At 50.4% G+C, this 15,897-nt stretch overlaps 2 protein-coding genes across 3 annotated transcripts; one reads left to right on the forward strand and one right to left on the reverse strand.

The window, feature by feature from the left end:
* Positions 1 to 7,605: 7,605 nt before the first annotated feature.
* LOC122387212 (transcription factor IIIA-like) lies at positions 7,606 to 12,450 on the forward strand. Its single transcript, XM_043377166.1, has 8 exons — positions 7,606 to 7,970; positions 8,201 to 8,316; positions 8,794 to 8,964; positions 9,339 to 9,505; positions 9,737 to 9,854; positions 10,969 to 11,074; positions 11,213 to 11,404; positions 11,738 to 12,450. Exons 1-8 carry the CDS (start codon positions 7,827 to 7,829, stop codon positions 11,927 to 11,929), a joined length of 1,206 nt encoding a protein of 401 aa, XP_043233101.1. The 5' UTR covers positions 7,606 to 7,826; the 3' UTR covers positions 11,930 to 12,450.
* On the reverse strand, positions 11,153 to 15,840 carry LOC122387222 (WD repeat-containing protein 82-like). 2 transcript variants are annotated; one of them, XM_043377185.1, is made up of 9 exons: positions 15,372 to 15,802; positions 14,991 to 15,088; positions 14,769 to 14,835; positions 14,320 to 14,536; positions 14,025 to 14,180; positions 13,633 to 13,752; positions 13,202 to 13,294; positions 12,829 to 12,872; positions 11,153 to 11,944 (listed from the first exon to the last, which is right to left on the reverse strand). In XM_043377185.1, exons 1-9 carry the CDS (start codon positions 15,539 to 15,541, stop codon positions 11,941 to 11,943), a joined length of 969 nt encoding a protein of 322 aa, XP_043233120.1. In that variant the 5' UTR covers positions 15,542 to 15,802; the 3' UTR covers positions 11,153 to 11,940. The 2 variants fall into 2 exon arrangements, with proteins under 2 accessions (XP_043233120.1, XP_043233110.1); XM_043377175.1 differs by lacking the exon at positions 11,153 to 11,944 and having other exon boundaries at positions 12,499 to 12,872; positions 15,372 to 15,840.
* Positions 15,841 to 15,897: the final 57 nt, after the last annotated feature.

The raw sequence follows: 15,897 nt of genomic DNA on the forward strand, positions 1-15,897 counted from the left end.
TGCTATGCTATAGGTTTATTTTTAACGTGAATTTGTCGCAGGTAAACGGACAGCAAGGCCAGACGAAGGTCGGTAACGGGGGAACAGGTACCTAAACCACTCGTCACTCACGGTGAGTTTTGAAAGAGTGTGTGATAAACGGTATCCAAGCAATAACGACTTCAACGATGGTATTTCAATTTTGATACGTCGGGGGAAGAATACAGTACCTAAAGCGCATACCTATATAATATAATTTCATCATTCGTGAATGAATCCCCTCGACTTTAATGCGATAAAATGTGTTTTGCTCAAAGACATGACGCAGTCACGCACATGACATACAGAAAAATAGGGCAAGTCGGGATCTAACCGTGGAACATGCTGTTTTTTTTTTTCGCCCACGCTAAAACGATGTGTAATAAAAGCTGATGAAGATGACGCTCGGTGAGTTAAGAGTATTTAAATCTTTGCTTAGCCTCTACTAATTAGGTCAACCGATTCTAAAGGCGCATTCCCTTCTGTTGACACTCTCGCAAAAGGAAACCCCGCCGTTGATCGACGGAAGCTGGTATGTACAAGAGGAAGACAAACAAGCCGTCTCCAGTCTCTGAGCCGGAGACCAGTAAATCTATCGGAAGCCCCGAGACATTACTTCTCAGAGTCGGCCGTAGATAAGCCCTGTATCCGCTTCCTGTTTGTCCAGAGGTGGTCGGCGGACCTGGGCGCGGTGACCGTCCGGTCCAGGTCCGTTTTCGGGCGTCAAGGTCAGGGCGAGCTGTTGACCGGAGTGGGTGGTGCCCGGACACGAATGTCCGCTGCCCTGCCCGGACTCGGTGACCGCCCCGCCCCGCCCCACCCCGCCCCACCCCGCCCCGCCCCGCCCAGTCAATCAGTTCCTGCTACACATCCGGCCCAGGGCCATTAGAAAACTATCCGACCCGAGCCAGTCCAGCGTTCCAGTCCAGTGATCGTCGCCCCGCCGTACCCCGGAGGGAATACCATCGGATTCGGACGCATCATCCTGTCTGGCTCAACAGCCCTGCGCTAACGTCACGACGTCATCACCGTCTCACCGCTATACATCTATGACATCACCCTCCACCTACCGCCTTGCCCAGGAGGCGTGGCCCGTGGCCTGTGGTAGCTCCGTGTCCGTATTAACTGCGTATAGTCCGTAGTTACGTCGGTGTGTGACTCCCATGCTGGGGCTCGTCCCGGTGAGCGGCCTTCCTCGAGCCGTGCCGCCCGTTCCCAGACTGCGAGCCAAACTTCCTCGTCGTGCGTAGAGTGTGGGAGGCTCTGCCTCATGATGCATGGATGAAAATCCATGTCAGTGTCACTTCAGGACATGGAGCGCGGCGCACTTGCGAGTGCGGATGTCTTAGAAAGTAAAGCGCTTAGCTCAACACCAAATCTTAAAATAGCGTATTTGCACAATTATAAGTATCGGCTCATTATGGCTGGACAAAAGCCACGGATGAAAGCCACGAGAGACTCGTGAGTTCAGACCCAGCGGGATACGGGACAGCCGGGAGTAAGATGGTGTCTGCACGTGCCGGGCCCGGGGCCGGCCGGAGCAGTCACCCTCACCGCTCGGGACCGTCGTCACCGCAAGGTCACCGAGATGCCGCCCGTCACCGCCGCGGATCAGCTGCTCTGAGCCGAGCTACCCGGATTCGCGGCCGGCCCGTCTCAGTTCTGGCTCAGACGACAAACCGCGGACGGCCAGTCGCGGCTTGACCGGCCGAGCTTATCCGGATTTGGTGGCGAGCTTAGACGACTAGAGAGCCGCAATGTGGTCGCCTCACGTCAGGATCAGCCCCAGCATGCTTAGTATTGCATCCGTGTTTACGTATTTTTTAATTTATCTATTGGGCCAATCCCGTATTCCCATAACACTGCCCATTAGGCGCCATGCCTACCACATACCAAATAAATAAATTAAATGAACAAAATAAAGCCCGGTGGGTATCTAGCGATGCTGGACGATTCTATGTTATGCATTGTGTCAGACATTGTGGACGATTCTATCAATAAATACGGCCTTAGAATAATTATGGCTCGTCTTGTTGAAATTTACGACCCGCTTGAATACGCATCCTAATACCTAATTGCAAGGCTATGATACCCTGATCGCCGTTGATACTTAACTGCCACCTGTCGGCAGTCTCAGAAGCGCCAAAATATACATTGCCTAGATGGCAGCCACTGAACTCTATAAGGACAACACTATTCGACCGCCACCCTTGCAGCCATTCTATAACTCAGGAACTACTGGACCGATCGGAACGAACGAAACACCATTCGAATCAGGGGGTACGATTTTATCAGCCGTTTCGAAGCTTGTGACCCCAGGTGACCTCGGTGACCTCAAGAGGTCAACTCGGCATTGACGCCTATTGCAGCCATTCTATAACTCAGGAACTACTGGGCCGATCGAGACGAAAACACCACCAGTCGAATCAGCGTATGTGATTTCATCAGCCGTTTCGAATATGGTGACCTCAGATGACCTCGGTGACCTCAAAAGGTCAACTTAACGTTTTCGCCTATTGCAGCCATTCTATAACTCAGGAACTACTGGGCCGATCGCGACGAAAACACCACCAGTCGATTCAGCGTATGCGATTTCATCAGCCGTTTCAAATATGGTGACCTCAGGTGACCTCGGTGACCTTGGGAGGTCACATGACCGTTGTGGCCTATGGCAGCCATTCTATAACTCAGGAACTACTGGGCCGATCGCGACGAAAATACCACCAGGTCGATTCAGCGTATGCGATTTCATCAGCCGTTTCGAATATGGTGACCTCAGGTGACCTCAGTGAACTTGGGAGGTCACATGACCGATGTGGCCTATGGCAGCCATTCTATAACTCAGGAACTACTGGGCCAATCGTGACGAAAACACCACCAATCGAATCAGCGTATGCGATTTCATCAGCCGTTTTGAATATGGTGACCTCAGGTGACCTCGGTGACCTTGGGAGGTCACATAACCAATGTGGCCTATGGCAGCCATTCTATAACTCATGAACTACTGGGCCGATCGTGACGAAAACACCACCAGTCGATTCAGCGTATGCGATTTCATCAGCCGTTTTGAATATGGTGACCTCAGGTGACCTCAGTGACCTTGGGAGGTCACATGACCGTTGTGGCCTATGGCAGCCATTCTATAACTCAGGAACTACTGGGCCGATCGTGACGAAAACACCACCAGTCGATTCAGCGTATGCGATTTCATCAGCCTTTTCGAATATGGTGACCTCAGGTGACCTCGGTGACCTTGGGAGGTCACATGACCGTTGTGGCCTATGGCAGCCATTCTATAACTCAGGAACTACTGGGCCGATCGTGAGGAAAACACCACCGATCGAATCAGCGTATGCGATTTCATCAGCTGTTTTTAATATGGTGACCTCAGGTGACCTCGGCGACCTTGGGAGGTCACATGACCAATGTGGCCTATGGCAGACCTACCTGGCAGACCAATGTGGCCTACCTGAGGTCACCAAATTCGAAACGGCTGATGAAATCGCATACGCTGAATCGACTGGTGGTGTTTTCGTCACGATCGGCCCAGTAGTTCCTGAGTTATAGAATGGTCATGTGACCTCCCAAGGTCACCGAGGTCACTTGAGGTCACCATATTCGAAACGGCTGATGAAATCGCAAACGCGGAATCGACTGGTGGTGTTTTCGTCACGATCGGTCCAGTAGTTCCTGAGTTATAGAATGGCTGCAATAGGCCACATTGGTCATGTGACCTCCCAAGGTCACCGAGGTCACCTGAGGTCACCATATTCAAAACGGCTGATGAAATCGCATACGTTGAATCGACTGGTGGTGTTTTCGTCACGATCGGTCCAGTAGTTCCTGAGTAATAAAATGGCTGCCATAGGCCAAATTGGTCATGTGACCGCCCAAGGTCACCGAGATCACCTGAGGTCACCATATTCGAAACGGCTGATGAAATCGCATACGCTGAATCGACTGGTGGGGTGGTGTTTTCGTCACGATCGGCCCAGTAGTTCCTGAGTTATAGAATGGCTACCATAGGCCAAATTGGTCATGTGACCTCCCAAGGTCACCGAGGTCACCTGAGGTCACCATATTCGAAACGGCTGATGAAATCGCATACGCTGAATCGACTGGTGGTGTTTTCGTCACGATCGGCCCAGTAGTTCCTGAGTTATAGAATGGCTGCAATAGGCCACATCGGTCATGTGACCTCCCAAGGTCGCCGAGGTCACCTGAGGTCACCATATTCGAAACGGCAGATGAAATCGCATACGCTGAATCGACTGGCGGTGTTTTCGTCACGATCAGCCCAGCAGTTCCTGAGTTATTGAATGGCTGCCATAGGCCACAACGGTCATGTGACCTCCCAAAGTCACTGAGGTCACCTGAGGTCACCATATTCGAAACGGCTGATAAAATCGCATACGCTGAATCGACTGGTGGTGTTTTCGTCACGATCGGTCCAGTAGTTCCTTAGTAATAGAATGGCTGCCTTAGGCCACATTGGTCATGTGACCGCCCAAGGTCACCGAGGTCACCTGAGGTCACCATATTCGAAACGGCTGATGAAATCGCATACGCTGAATCGACTGGTGGTGTTTTCGTCACGATCAGCCCAGTAGTTCCTGAGTTATAGAATGGCTGCAATAGGCCACATTGGTCATGTGAGCTCCCAAGGTCACCGAGGTCACCTGAGGTCACCATATTCGAAACGGCTGATGAAATCGCATACGCTAAATCGACTGGTGGTGTTTTCGTCACGATCAGTCCAGTAGTTCCTGAGTTATAGAATGGCTGCCATAGGCCATATTGGTCATGTGACCTCCCAAGGTCACCGAGGTCACCTGAGGTCACCATATTCAAAACAGCTGATGAAATCGCATAAGCTGATTCGATTGGTGGTGTTTTCGTCACGATCGGCCCATTAGTTCCTGAGTTATAGAATGGCTGCCATAGGCCACATTGGTCATGTGACCTTCCAAGGTCACCGAGGTCACCTGAGGTCACCATATTCGAAACAGCTGATGAAATCGCATACGCTGAATCGACTGGTGGTGTTTTCGTCACGATCGGCCTAGTAGTTCCTGAGTTATAGAATGGCTGCCATAGGCCACATTGGTCATGTGACCTCTCAAGGTCACCGAGGTCACTTGAGGTCACCATATTCAAAACGGCTGATGAAATCGCATACGCTGAATCGACTGGTGGTGTTTTCGTCACGATCGGCCCAGTAGTTCCTGAGTTATAGAACGGCTGCAATAGGCGAAAACGTAAAGTTGACCTTTTGAGGTCACCGAGGTCACCTGAGGTCACCATATTCGAAACGGCTGATGAAATCGCATACGCTGATTCGACTGGTGGTGTTTTCGTCACGATCGGCCCAGTAGTTCCTGAGTTATAGAATGGCTGCAATAGGCCACAACGGTCATGTGACCTCCCAAAGTCACTGAGGTCACCTGAGGTCACCATATTCGAAACGGCTGATAAAATCGCATACGCTGAATCGACTGGTGGTGTTTTCGTCACGATCGGTCCAGTAGTTCCTTAGTAATAGAATGGCTGCCTTAGGCCACATTGGTCATGTGACCGCCCAAGGTCACCGAGGTCACCTGAGGTCACCATATTCGAAACGGCTGATGAAATCGCATACGCTGAATCGACTGGTGGTGTTTTCGTCACGATCAGCCCAGTAGTTCCTGAGTTATAGAATGGCTGCAATAGGCCACATTGGTCATGTGACCTCCCAAGGTCACCGAGGTCACCTGAGGTCACCATATTCGAAACGGCTGATGAAATCGCATACGCTAAATCGACTGGTGGTGTTTTCGTCACGATCAGTCCAGTAGTTCCTGAGTTATAGAATGGCTGCCATAGGCCATATTGGTCATGTGACCTCCCAAGGTCACCGAGGTCACCTGAGGTCACCATATTCAAAACGGCTGATGAAATCGCATAAGCTGATTCGATTGGTGGTGTTTTCGTCACGATCGGCCCATTAGTTCCTGAGTTATAGAATGGCTGCCATAGGCCACATTGGTCATGTGACCTCCCAAGGTCACCGAGGTCACCTGAGGTCACCATATTCGAAACAGCTGATGAAATCGCATACGCTGAATCGACTGGTGGTGTTTTCGTCACGATCGGCCTAGTAGTTCCTGAGTTATAGAATGGCTGCCATAGGCCACATTGGTCATGTGACCTCTCAAGGTCACCGAGGTCACTTGAGGTCACCATATTCAAAACGGCTGATGAAATCGCATACGCTGAATCGACTGGTGGTGTTTTCGTCACGATCGGCCCAGTAGTTCCTGAGTTATAGAACGGCTGCAATAGGCGAAAACGTAAAGTTGACCTTTTGAGGTCACCGAGGTCACCTGAGGTCACCATATTCGAAACGGCTGATGAAATCGCATACGCTGATTCGACTGGTGGTGTTTTCGTCACGATCGGCCCAGTAGTTCCTGAGTTATAGAATGGCTGCAATAGGCCACATTGGTCATGTGACCTCCCAAGGTCACTGAGGTCACCTGAGGTCACCATATTCGAAACGGCTGATGAAATCGCATACGCTGAATCGACTGGTGGTGTTTTCGTCACGATCGGCCCAGTAGTTCCTGAGTTATAGAATGGCTGCCATAGGCCACATTGGTCATGTGACCTCCCAAGGTCACCGAGGTCACCTGAGGTCACCATATTCAAAACGGCTGATGAAATCGCATACGCTGATTCGACTGGTGGTGTTTTCGTCACGATCGGCCCAGTAGTTCCTGAGTTATAGAATGGCTGCAATAGGCCACATTGGTGATGTGACCTCCCAAGGTCACTGAGGTCACCTGAGGTCACCATATTCGAAACGGCTGATGAAATCGCATACGCTGAATCGACTGGTGGTGTTTTCGTCACGATCGGCCCAGTAGTTCCTGAGTTATAGAATGGCTGCCATAGGCCACATTGGTCATGTGACCTCCCAAGGTCACCGAGGTCACCTGAGGTCACCATATTTGAAACGGCTGATGAAATCGCATACGCTGAATCGACTGGTGGTGTTTTCGTCGCGATCGGCCCAGTAGTTCCTGAGTTATAGAATGGCTGCAATAGGCGAAAACGTTAGGCTGACCTTTTGAGGTCACCGAGGTCACCTGAGGTCACCATATTCGAAACGGCTGATGAAATCACATACGCTGATTCGACTGGTGGTGTTTTCGTCTCGATCGGCCCAGTAGTTCCTGAGTTATAGAATGGCTGCAATAGGCGTCAATGCCGAGTTGACCTCTTGAGGTCACCGAGGTCACCTGGGGTCACGAGCTTCGAAACGGCTGATAAAATCGTACCCCCTGATTCGAATGGTGTTTCGTTCGTTCCGATCGGCCCAGTAGTTCCTGAGTTATAGAATGGCTGCAAGGGTGGCGGTCGAATAGTGTTGTCCACTCTATAATGATGGCAGCACTATTTTATACTGCGCCAGAAATGAAGAGCGAGCGCCAAATTTGGGGAGACACACGATTCGAGAGCACTGTTCAGCTGTTATGCTTCTAACGCAGGCTACCAGATGGCCATGAATGGTTTCCTAGCAACCTGACAGATAATCCCAAGTTCGCTGACGATTTGCCTGGCAACTTGCTGGTGAATCGTTTCGAATGAGCGAACCTCGGCTCACGAACACTAATTTCACATTTGTCTGTGCATGCTTGGAATTTGGATGCGGACTGCGGAGATGCGTTGTGCCAAAAAGTGGAATTGCAATAGAAATGGTCGCATGATGCTATAGTTATAACGATTTGCATTCTTTTCAGTCCTTAGTTTGCTCTTCCAGTGGCAAGATGAATCAGAATTCTGGAGAACAGCAAAGGGTTAAAGAACCTCAAGAGCTGCATAAAAAGCATATTTGCGAATATGCTGGATGTGGAGCTAGTTTTCAAAGGCCTGGAAGATTGAAAATTCATTACCGGACCCACACAGGAGAGGTAGGTTCCATGCCAAAAATATGATGGCCATCATCCTGTGCACAAGTTTTCCACATAGTTATGTTGTGTAATTACAGCAATTTGGGTTATTTCCTCAGCATTTCGTGCTCATCATTATTTGAATGTGATTGCTTCACTCAGCTTTGCTCACTTTTGAATTGATCTCTCTATATCTGTCCTCATTTTTACATTGTAACATAGGTACGTTTTCTGTTTGTACCAACCAACAGAAGCCGTTTAAGTGTGATAGGCCTGGATGTGACAAGTCCTACTCGAGGCGGGAGCATTTGAGACGCCACCTGGCCTCACATGATACCAAAAACTCACCCTCACGTGAGGCATTCAAGTGAGTAACTAGCCAATTTAGTTTAGGGCATTATTGTTACCAAAAGGCATAGGACACTCAGTTTACATGGCTTATTGGCACTACAGTTTGCTAAAGTTTCCCATTCTTGCTACAGTTTCCCATTCAGGTGGTAGAGTACAGCATTGGACTCCATATTGTGAGAGCTTGTGTTGCGAGCCGTATGTGAGCCGCAAGTCCCAATGAGTGTATGCAACTGTTGGGAGCAGCGTGTGCCTGTTGGAGTCACTTGAGTGGGACAGGCCATGTACTGCTTTGATGGGCATGCTTAATTTTGACATCCTAAGTCTTGATTCAACCAGGTCCTGATTGGATGGTAGAGGTCAGGCTCTGTGTCTACGCATCAGGCTATGCTTTTCCTGGGCACTGGCTCTATCAATCTGTCAGTTTAAACATTCAGACTAAGTTAATGAAAAACTGATAGTTTGTTTTTTATCATTCCCTCTACTATCACCACAGGTGCCCGGTGGAGGGCTGCGGCAAGTACCTGAGCTCGCTGGACACGTACCAGAAGCACGGCCGCTCGCACCAGCGCCGCCAGTACGTGTGCTCACACTGCGGCCGCGGCTTCATCAAGCGACAGCACCTGCGGATCCACGAGCACGAACACACCGGAGTCAAGCCGTTCAGGTGGGCGGGCCGGGGTCGTCCGGGTGGTGTAGCGGTGCCCGCCGTGAGGGCTGGCGGTGGTCCGCTGACGTGGGTTTAAGTTTATCGAACGCCATTGCTGCTTGATTTAATAAACAAGTATTTTCCTGTAAATGCTTCCAGGTCGGTAGGATATCGGCTAACGAGTAACGGTTGCATGCTTTTTTGCATTCGTTTGTCACAAATATTGTCAGCTTTCGGAGGATTCTTATATTGTTCCTTCGAGGATGTTTCACGTTACCTATTGAAAGCTACGACCAGACGTCAATAATTATCAAGCAATGCGTCGATCGATCCTCGAGCCGTCTTTCTGCCATGATTCTATCGCTGACTGTGTTGGCGCGCCCGTTCCGTAGGTGTTCTCGGGAGGGCTGCGGCCGTGAGTTCCTGCTGCCCAGTCAGCTCCGAGCGCACGAGCGTCACCACGACAAGTACCGCTGTCCAGTGGACGGCTGCGGCCAGCAGCTGGACAGCTGGAAGCAGCTGCTGCAGCACCGCCGACAGCTGCACCCCGCCGGCCGCGGTCAGTCAGGCGGCCTGCAGTTATCGTGTTCTTAAAGACCTAACGATGAGGTTGCTATGCAATTTTCAGTTTTAATGGATATGTTGTAGGTACTAGCTGTTTTTTTATGCTTTTATCTCTTCAGATCGTCTGAACTTTGTAATTTCATTTATTTTGTTTCGCGTCTCGCAGAATATGTCGGCGTGTTGTCATGTTTTTCACTGTCTAATGGCTGTATCCCCTTTACGACAGAACACACGTGTTCAGAATGTGACCACAAGTTCCTGAGTAAGTCGGCGCTGCGGATACACAAACGGGTGCACGGCGAGACGCGCGACATCTTCCACTGTCCGTACGACGACTGTCCCCGGTGAGTGGCGGCTGCGGTGTGTTGCTGGGGGGCGGTCACTGGAGGGCACGGTGAAAGACGTCTGCATGGTGTGTCAAAAGTGGAAATAGCCGCCCGGCTTTAGTTCGCCAGCCTTGTCAATAGATGGCAGTACCACAATATGGGCAGCGGATCGTGCAATTGACGTCAAATTTTCGTTAATCTGCTAAGAATTGAATGGCGGATCTTTTCATGCAAGAATCAAGTTAATCGGTCCACAACTTTTCTAGCAACAGAGATATGAAGTCAAACACCCTGCCAGAGCGGCGGCGCGGCGGCCGGCGGCGGCCGTTACGCGCCGCCTGGGAGACTGGCGGCGCTGAACGGTTCCGACTTGGCACTGCACTAAAACCTATTAACTGCTTGAAATAGTTATTATAGCAAAATTTTCATTCAAGTGAGGAATAACCAAGGGCAGGAAGTATGTATGCTTGCGTGCGTACTGTGTAAGCCAAGGAACTGCATTAGCAGATACTCGCTAATATTAGATCCAGCCAAGTCCAAACGCATTCCAGGGGATGTGTTTCTGATGGGTCAACAATATTTATCGTTCGAGGGCGGATACAGTTTTAACAATACAAAAAAATATTTTTGCACAGCTCTATTCCTTGAATAATTCTCTTTAACGCCTCATTCCTAGTTAAGCGAATTAGCCCACCCTGGTTGAATAAATAAGGCGAATTCGCCAGAAGGTCGCGGAAAACCGACCGAAAACGGCCGCGCTCAACGTTAATTTGGGCATGCAGACTCTTAAAAACTCGCATTGGGCGGGTAGGGTTTCCCGGGTATTGGCTCCAAAACACCGTATTCGGCTCCCGAATACGTCCAAGTGACCCGCCTCGTTCCTAGTTAAGCTCTAATTAGATCAAGTGACTCATAAGGAGCGAAAAAGCGACAAAAAGCATGAATTTCCCTATGGCGGCGGGCTGCCGGGTTGCCAGACGGCGCACCGGCTATTTCCACTTTTGACACACCATGGTTGGCTGCTGATTAAACGCTTCAGGACCGATATTATGTTTTAAACGTTATGCCACTTGTATGCATTGTATCGTCTTCTTCTGTATTTATGAGCGATGTTTTGGAATGCATGTTTCAGGTATTACTACTTCAAGAGAAACCTCTCAAATCACGTGCGGTCCTCTCATGAGGGTAAAGGTTTCATTTGTCCAGTGGAAACCTGCAAGAAGAAGCTGTCCTGCAAGGTACGCCGACATCTTGTGGTGTCTGTTCTCAGTCTGTCTCTGTTTTGACAGTTTTTCACTATTGGATCGTACTTTGCCTGTAACTACTGATGCATGTATTTTTGAATGTATTTTTAACACCGCACGCCCACATTTCAGAAAAAGCTGGACGACCACGCGCGGTTACACGATCCGAGCCTCTCGCCGCGCAAACCGAGGAAGAAGCAGCGCGAGCGCCGCGACAAGGGCGTGAAGCGCGGCCCGGCGACGAGCGCGTTCCACCACCTGACGGGGGAGGCGGAGCCGAGCGACGCAGAGACGGCCGAGCCGCCGCCCGCCGTCGACATCGACGTGAGTCGGAGTTCGGGGTGGGGCAGGGAAGTGATAGGGGCGGATGGTAGCCGTAGGGTGTTACGTCGACTGCCACTGAGCTCCGTCGAATAGGTAACTGAGCTCATATGTATTTTTTCTCTTGTTCGCTGCATAACTTGCATGATGTGAACAAAAACGTATATATCAACAAGCTAGTATAATTAGACATTACGACAATTTTATCTTTCCTTCGGCCTTACTAGCGGGCATTTCCATTCTTCAATATACCTACATTGGATTTTTCGTCATCCTTACGAACGTTCCTATCCTGCCGTCCGCACCCGACTTTGACCGTATTTTCCGCGTCGGCAGCCGACTGAGGTGGACCGTCTGGTGGAGGACGCCGAGCGGCTGGCCTGGCAGTGTGACGCCCCCAGCAGGAAGCAGCCCCAGCTGGCCTTCCTGGGACCGCCGCCGCCGCCGCCGCCTATCGAGTGGGTCCAGCTGGTGAAATCTTCCTCAGAGGCAGAGTCGGGAGACGAGTCTGTCCTGCTGCTGCTTTGACAGACGAGTGTTCACCTATGAGCAAAGATTGTGACTTTCTGAGCGTCAAAGTGGAGTAGGAGTCTGGGTCTGGGATGAAGCGGGTGTTGGAGCTCTGGGTAAGATCCGGGGCTGCCTGGGTGAGCCTACTGCCGGTAGCCTGCTGCCAGGGCCGTCGAGGCCTTATGTCATGAGGAAGAGACCGTTATGGTGCCCACAGCCCGGCGTTTTCAGGCGCCTGGCTCTTATGGGGAGGGGTCGGATCACGCAGTATTTCGGTGGGCAGGCGGGTCTAGTAAAATGATTACAACGGTCCATTAGAGAAGACGCTGTATCTTATCGGCCCTGCCCGTGTCAGGATTTTTCTCGAAGGTTCTTTTTGGGGCACGATTTCATAGAGTGGTGTTGGCAAAGAAGACACTTTTTCGTACCTGACATTTTTGAGACTTTGAAGCAAAGTGCATGATGTGACAGTATTTCTTATTCGACGTACACCAAAAATGTTACCGTTTGAAAATGTTGAAATAAACATTGTCGAAAGACGGGTCTTTGATTTCTCTTCCGCTTTAAGCGCATTTCCAAACAAAAACTCCAAAACACCTTGGATGTTACTCGAGAACAAAATGAACAGTTGGCCTCTTACAAGGAATCATTGCAACACACATGAGGCAGTCCTCACATGAACAAGCGGTCCTCACACGAACTATACAGTCGCACGTCGGGCCTGGCCGGCCCGCACTATGCATGGACATGACGTGATCGTTATGTACAGTGTGTGCCGCGAACGGACCAGAACGGCCGTGACGGAGCGCCTCGTGACGGCCGAGGCAGCCGTCACGCCCGGTCCGCGTTACGCGGCCGGCGCGGAATCCGCCCCTCTAGGCGGGGGTCGTAACTTCGAACAGGCTGAGGGTGCTCACATTGGTCCCGCTGCTACCTCGTCCATGTTTGGTAGCCAGAACGCCTGAAAAAACACAAACCGTCAACGGTCGGTTCTAAAGGGTCGCCATGGTTACCGATTTTTCGGTAATGCTCCCTTACATGTTACGATTATTTTTTGCCTTTGCTATGCATGTTGATAGGACCAAAAATTGCCCTCGAGCCTGTTGTTGTTGTTGTTGGTGTTCCCCTCAGGGCCGGCCGGGGCCGGCCTGTAGCCCCATGAGGGGCTCCTTGTGGCGGAGGTAGCCGGCGGCCAAGGCCGCCACCAGCTCGCCGTCCTTCAGCCCTCGAGCCTCGACATCCCCGGCCTCAGCCCTACCGCGCTGCAGCCGTCCGCCGCCAGGCACTCACCATGTTGGAGCAGGCGGAGGCCAACATCATGTACTTGGGGTTGAACTGGACGCACTGCACGGGGCCCGTGTGGTCGGCGTTCAGTACACACAGCTGCCGGGAATATACCGGGGTGGGGAGGGTCAGTGATTGTTCACAATGTCAGACGACGCGAATGGATCGTAAATACCGGCGGAAACAAATGATGCACGCTAACTGGCAACGTAAAAAACTAACCGGTCATTTGATGTCATGGTGTACTTACGAACGCCAGAGAGTCACATATAAAATGAAATGCGGGCGAAATATCGATTCATGACCTCGCGCGCGACACTAAACCATTGCATAAAAAAAACGAAAGATGGACATCCACTTCCACACTACGCAGTTTATACAATTAATGGCCAGCCCAAGTCCAATACCCGCGCTGACTGGTCAGAGCCCGCACGCACCTTGTATCCGTTCTCTGCGTTCCAGACGTGCAGCCGTCCGTCGGTGGAGCCGGAAAACACGAACTGGGAGTCGGGGCTGTACGACGCCTCCAGCGCGATGCCCTTGTTGTTCAGGTGGCCCTGGGGGACACCGGTGGCAGGGTTAGCGAATGAGCACGCTGCGGCTGATACGGCATCGTGAAGTTGGCGAAAACGGAACGCCAGAAGGCAAAAACACGCATAAAACCGTCATAAAAACGACCACGTAATGCTTACAAATGAACGATTAAGGACACTTATAAGGAAACACCGTTCACCACCTGGAAACCTCGACCTAGTTACGCATCCGAACATCCATATCCCGCAGTTCGACCCGCACACCCCCGACTCTGTCCTATCGCCGCGGCTCTCACGGTGAAGGTCTGCAGCGGCTGGCCGGTGAAGGCGTCCACCAGCCGGATGATAGAGCCGTTCGTCGACACCAGCAGCGTCTTGCCGTCGGGGGAGAACTTGACGCCCGTCCAGTCGCACTCCTTCTCCTGGCTCAGCTTGAACGTGGTGAACGGACCCTGCGGGACGGCGGAGACGCGAGAGATGAAGCATAGGTTAGCACGTTCTCCATGACCGGAAAACAGCGACCGTGTTCATACATTTATCACACATAACCATGCATGCAGATCGGATCATCCGTTGTCGTCATTTGCTCACCTTGTCAAACGACCTCAGGTCGTACAGTTTGAGGCTCTCCGAGTTGACGCCCGCCGCGAAGATGAGTCCCTCTGGGTCGAAGGCGGCCACGGGCCGTCCGGAGAGGTGCATCAGTCCCTGGCAGTTGGGCGAGCGGAGGTCCCACAGTCGCAGCGTGCGGTCCATCGAGCCCGAGAGGAACGAGTCGTCCACCGGCGACATGCACAGCGTCACCACCCTGAGGGAGGGGGAGAGTGTCAAAAGAGGGAGAAATGAATGAAACGGCCGGCGAATATTTGGATATAAACAGCACAATCACAGTTAGATGGCAGTCACAGATTCTCGATTTTATCGCTGGCCAGCACCCAACAATATTAAGCTCATTAAAGCATCAAAGACACAAAACATTAACTGGCTTGAGGTACCCATTCCAAGCCATGTAAAAGAGGCTTGACTCATAGGAAACTTACTTTTTGGTGTGTCCAGGAAAGTACCTGATGTACTTGTTGTCATGGAGTGATAGGTACCTGATGGTATCTGAAACACAAGACTTTTGGTCATAACAAAATAGTTAACACTGGACAGTTTTAAAAAAGGATTGAGAGTAGAAACTCCATGCCATAATCTTTTACTCTACTGCATGGTGTGGAAAATATAAACGTGGAAGTTATAAATATGAAAGTGGATCATACCATCAATCTTTGTTGAGCTGTGAATAGCAGCATTCTTTGCATGGGTGAAGTGGATGAGGTCAACTCCGTACTTCTTGCTGTTCACCGTTCTCTTCTGGCTGCAAAATAGCATCAGGTTAAAATCACAAATTGAGTTGTGTGATGGACATCAGTATTTATGCAGGTCAAAAATATAAAAATAAGTTCCAATTACCTAGGAAGGTCAGTAGGTAGGTTCACAACAAATTGCCAAATTGAAATTGAAATGTTTGGCAGCCAGCAGGCCCTTTATCATTCTCATAAGAATACCACATGATATTGTGTAGCATAACTGTCATAATAGTATATCCACTGCATGAAAAGAATAAACATTCAAAACTTACAGATCAATTTAATACTCACATTCCCTTTTCACAATCATAAATAATGATCTGATCATCATCACTGCTCGACAAGAGGCTCTCCCCGTTGGCAGCAAAGTCCAGGTTGTTTATCTTGTCATTATTTTCTCGAAAAACCTTTGCAACTCGAAAACTCCTAACCACATTGTCTACTAATTTCATTTTCATCATCTTGGCAGCTTTCTGGTTTCAACCTATAGGGTTTCAATGAAACAGCAGATAAGACAGCTATGAGCTACGGATATCCAACAACCCTAATGGTTGCAAGCGACTGTTTGTATATAGCTGGTGCTGGTCGAGTTGCTTGCTTCATTCATACATAACTTAACATTCATCAGTATTACATATCTTAGTTCATTGATATTTCAATCAAAATTCAAAACTATCACGCAGCCGGCATCCGCCGCGCTCTTCTCAACAAACAACACACACGCCGGGGGTGCGCCACAAATGCCAATTTTTATTGACGCGCGCCAGATAGTGCAATATTAAACAACTGCAAAATATCATCGGCGCGAAAGCGTACT

This window comes from Amphibalanus amphitrite, unplaced genomic scaffold (genome assembly GCF_019059575.1).
Source record: "Amphibalanus amphitrite isolate SeventyFive unplaced genomic scaffold, NRLGWU_Aamphi_draft 000016F_arrow, whole genome shotgun sequence".
Classification (NCBI taxonomy): domain Eukaryota; kingdom Metazoa; phylum Arthropoda; class Thecostraca; order Balanomorpha; family Balanidae; genus Amphibalanus; species Amphibalanus amphitrite.

Excerpts from the sequence above, each read along its gene's own strand:
- LOC122387212 (XM_043377166.1), top strand. The coding sequence starts at position 7,827 with ATGAATCAGAATTCTGGAGAACAGCAAAGGGTTAAAGAACCTCAAGAG. Across the intron at positions 9,506-9,736 it reads GCTGCACCCCGCCGGCCGCG|AACACACGTGTTCAGAATGT; the intron begins GTCAGTCAGGCG and ends CCTTTACGACAG. Across the intron at positions 11,405-11,737 it reads CGCCCGCCGTCGACATCGAC|CCGACTGAGGTGGACCGTCT; the intron begins GTGAGTCGGAGT and ends CCGCGTCGGCAG.
- LOC122387222 (XM_043377185.1), bottom strand. The coding sequence starts at position 15,541 with ATGATGAAAATGAAATTAGTAGACAATGTGGTTAGGAGTTTTCGAGTT. Across the intron at positions 14,836-14,990 it reads CAGCTCAACAAAGATTGATG|ATACCATCAGGTACCTATCA; the intron begins GTATGATCCACT and ends CTTGTGTTTCAG. Across the intron at positions 13,753-14,024 it reads AGCCGCTGCAGACCTTCACC|GGCCACCTGAACAACAAGGG; the intron begins GTGAGAGCCGCG and ends GGTGTCCCCCAG.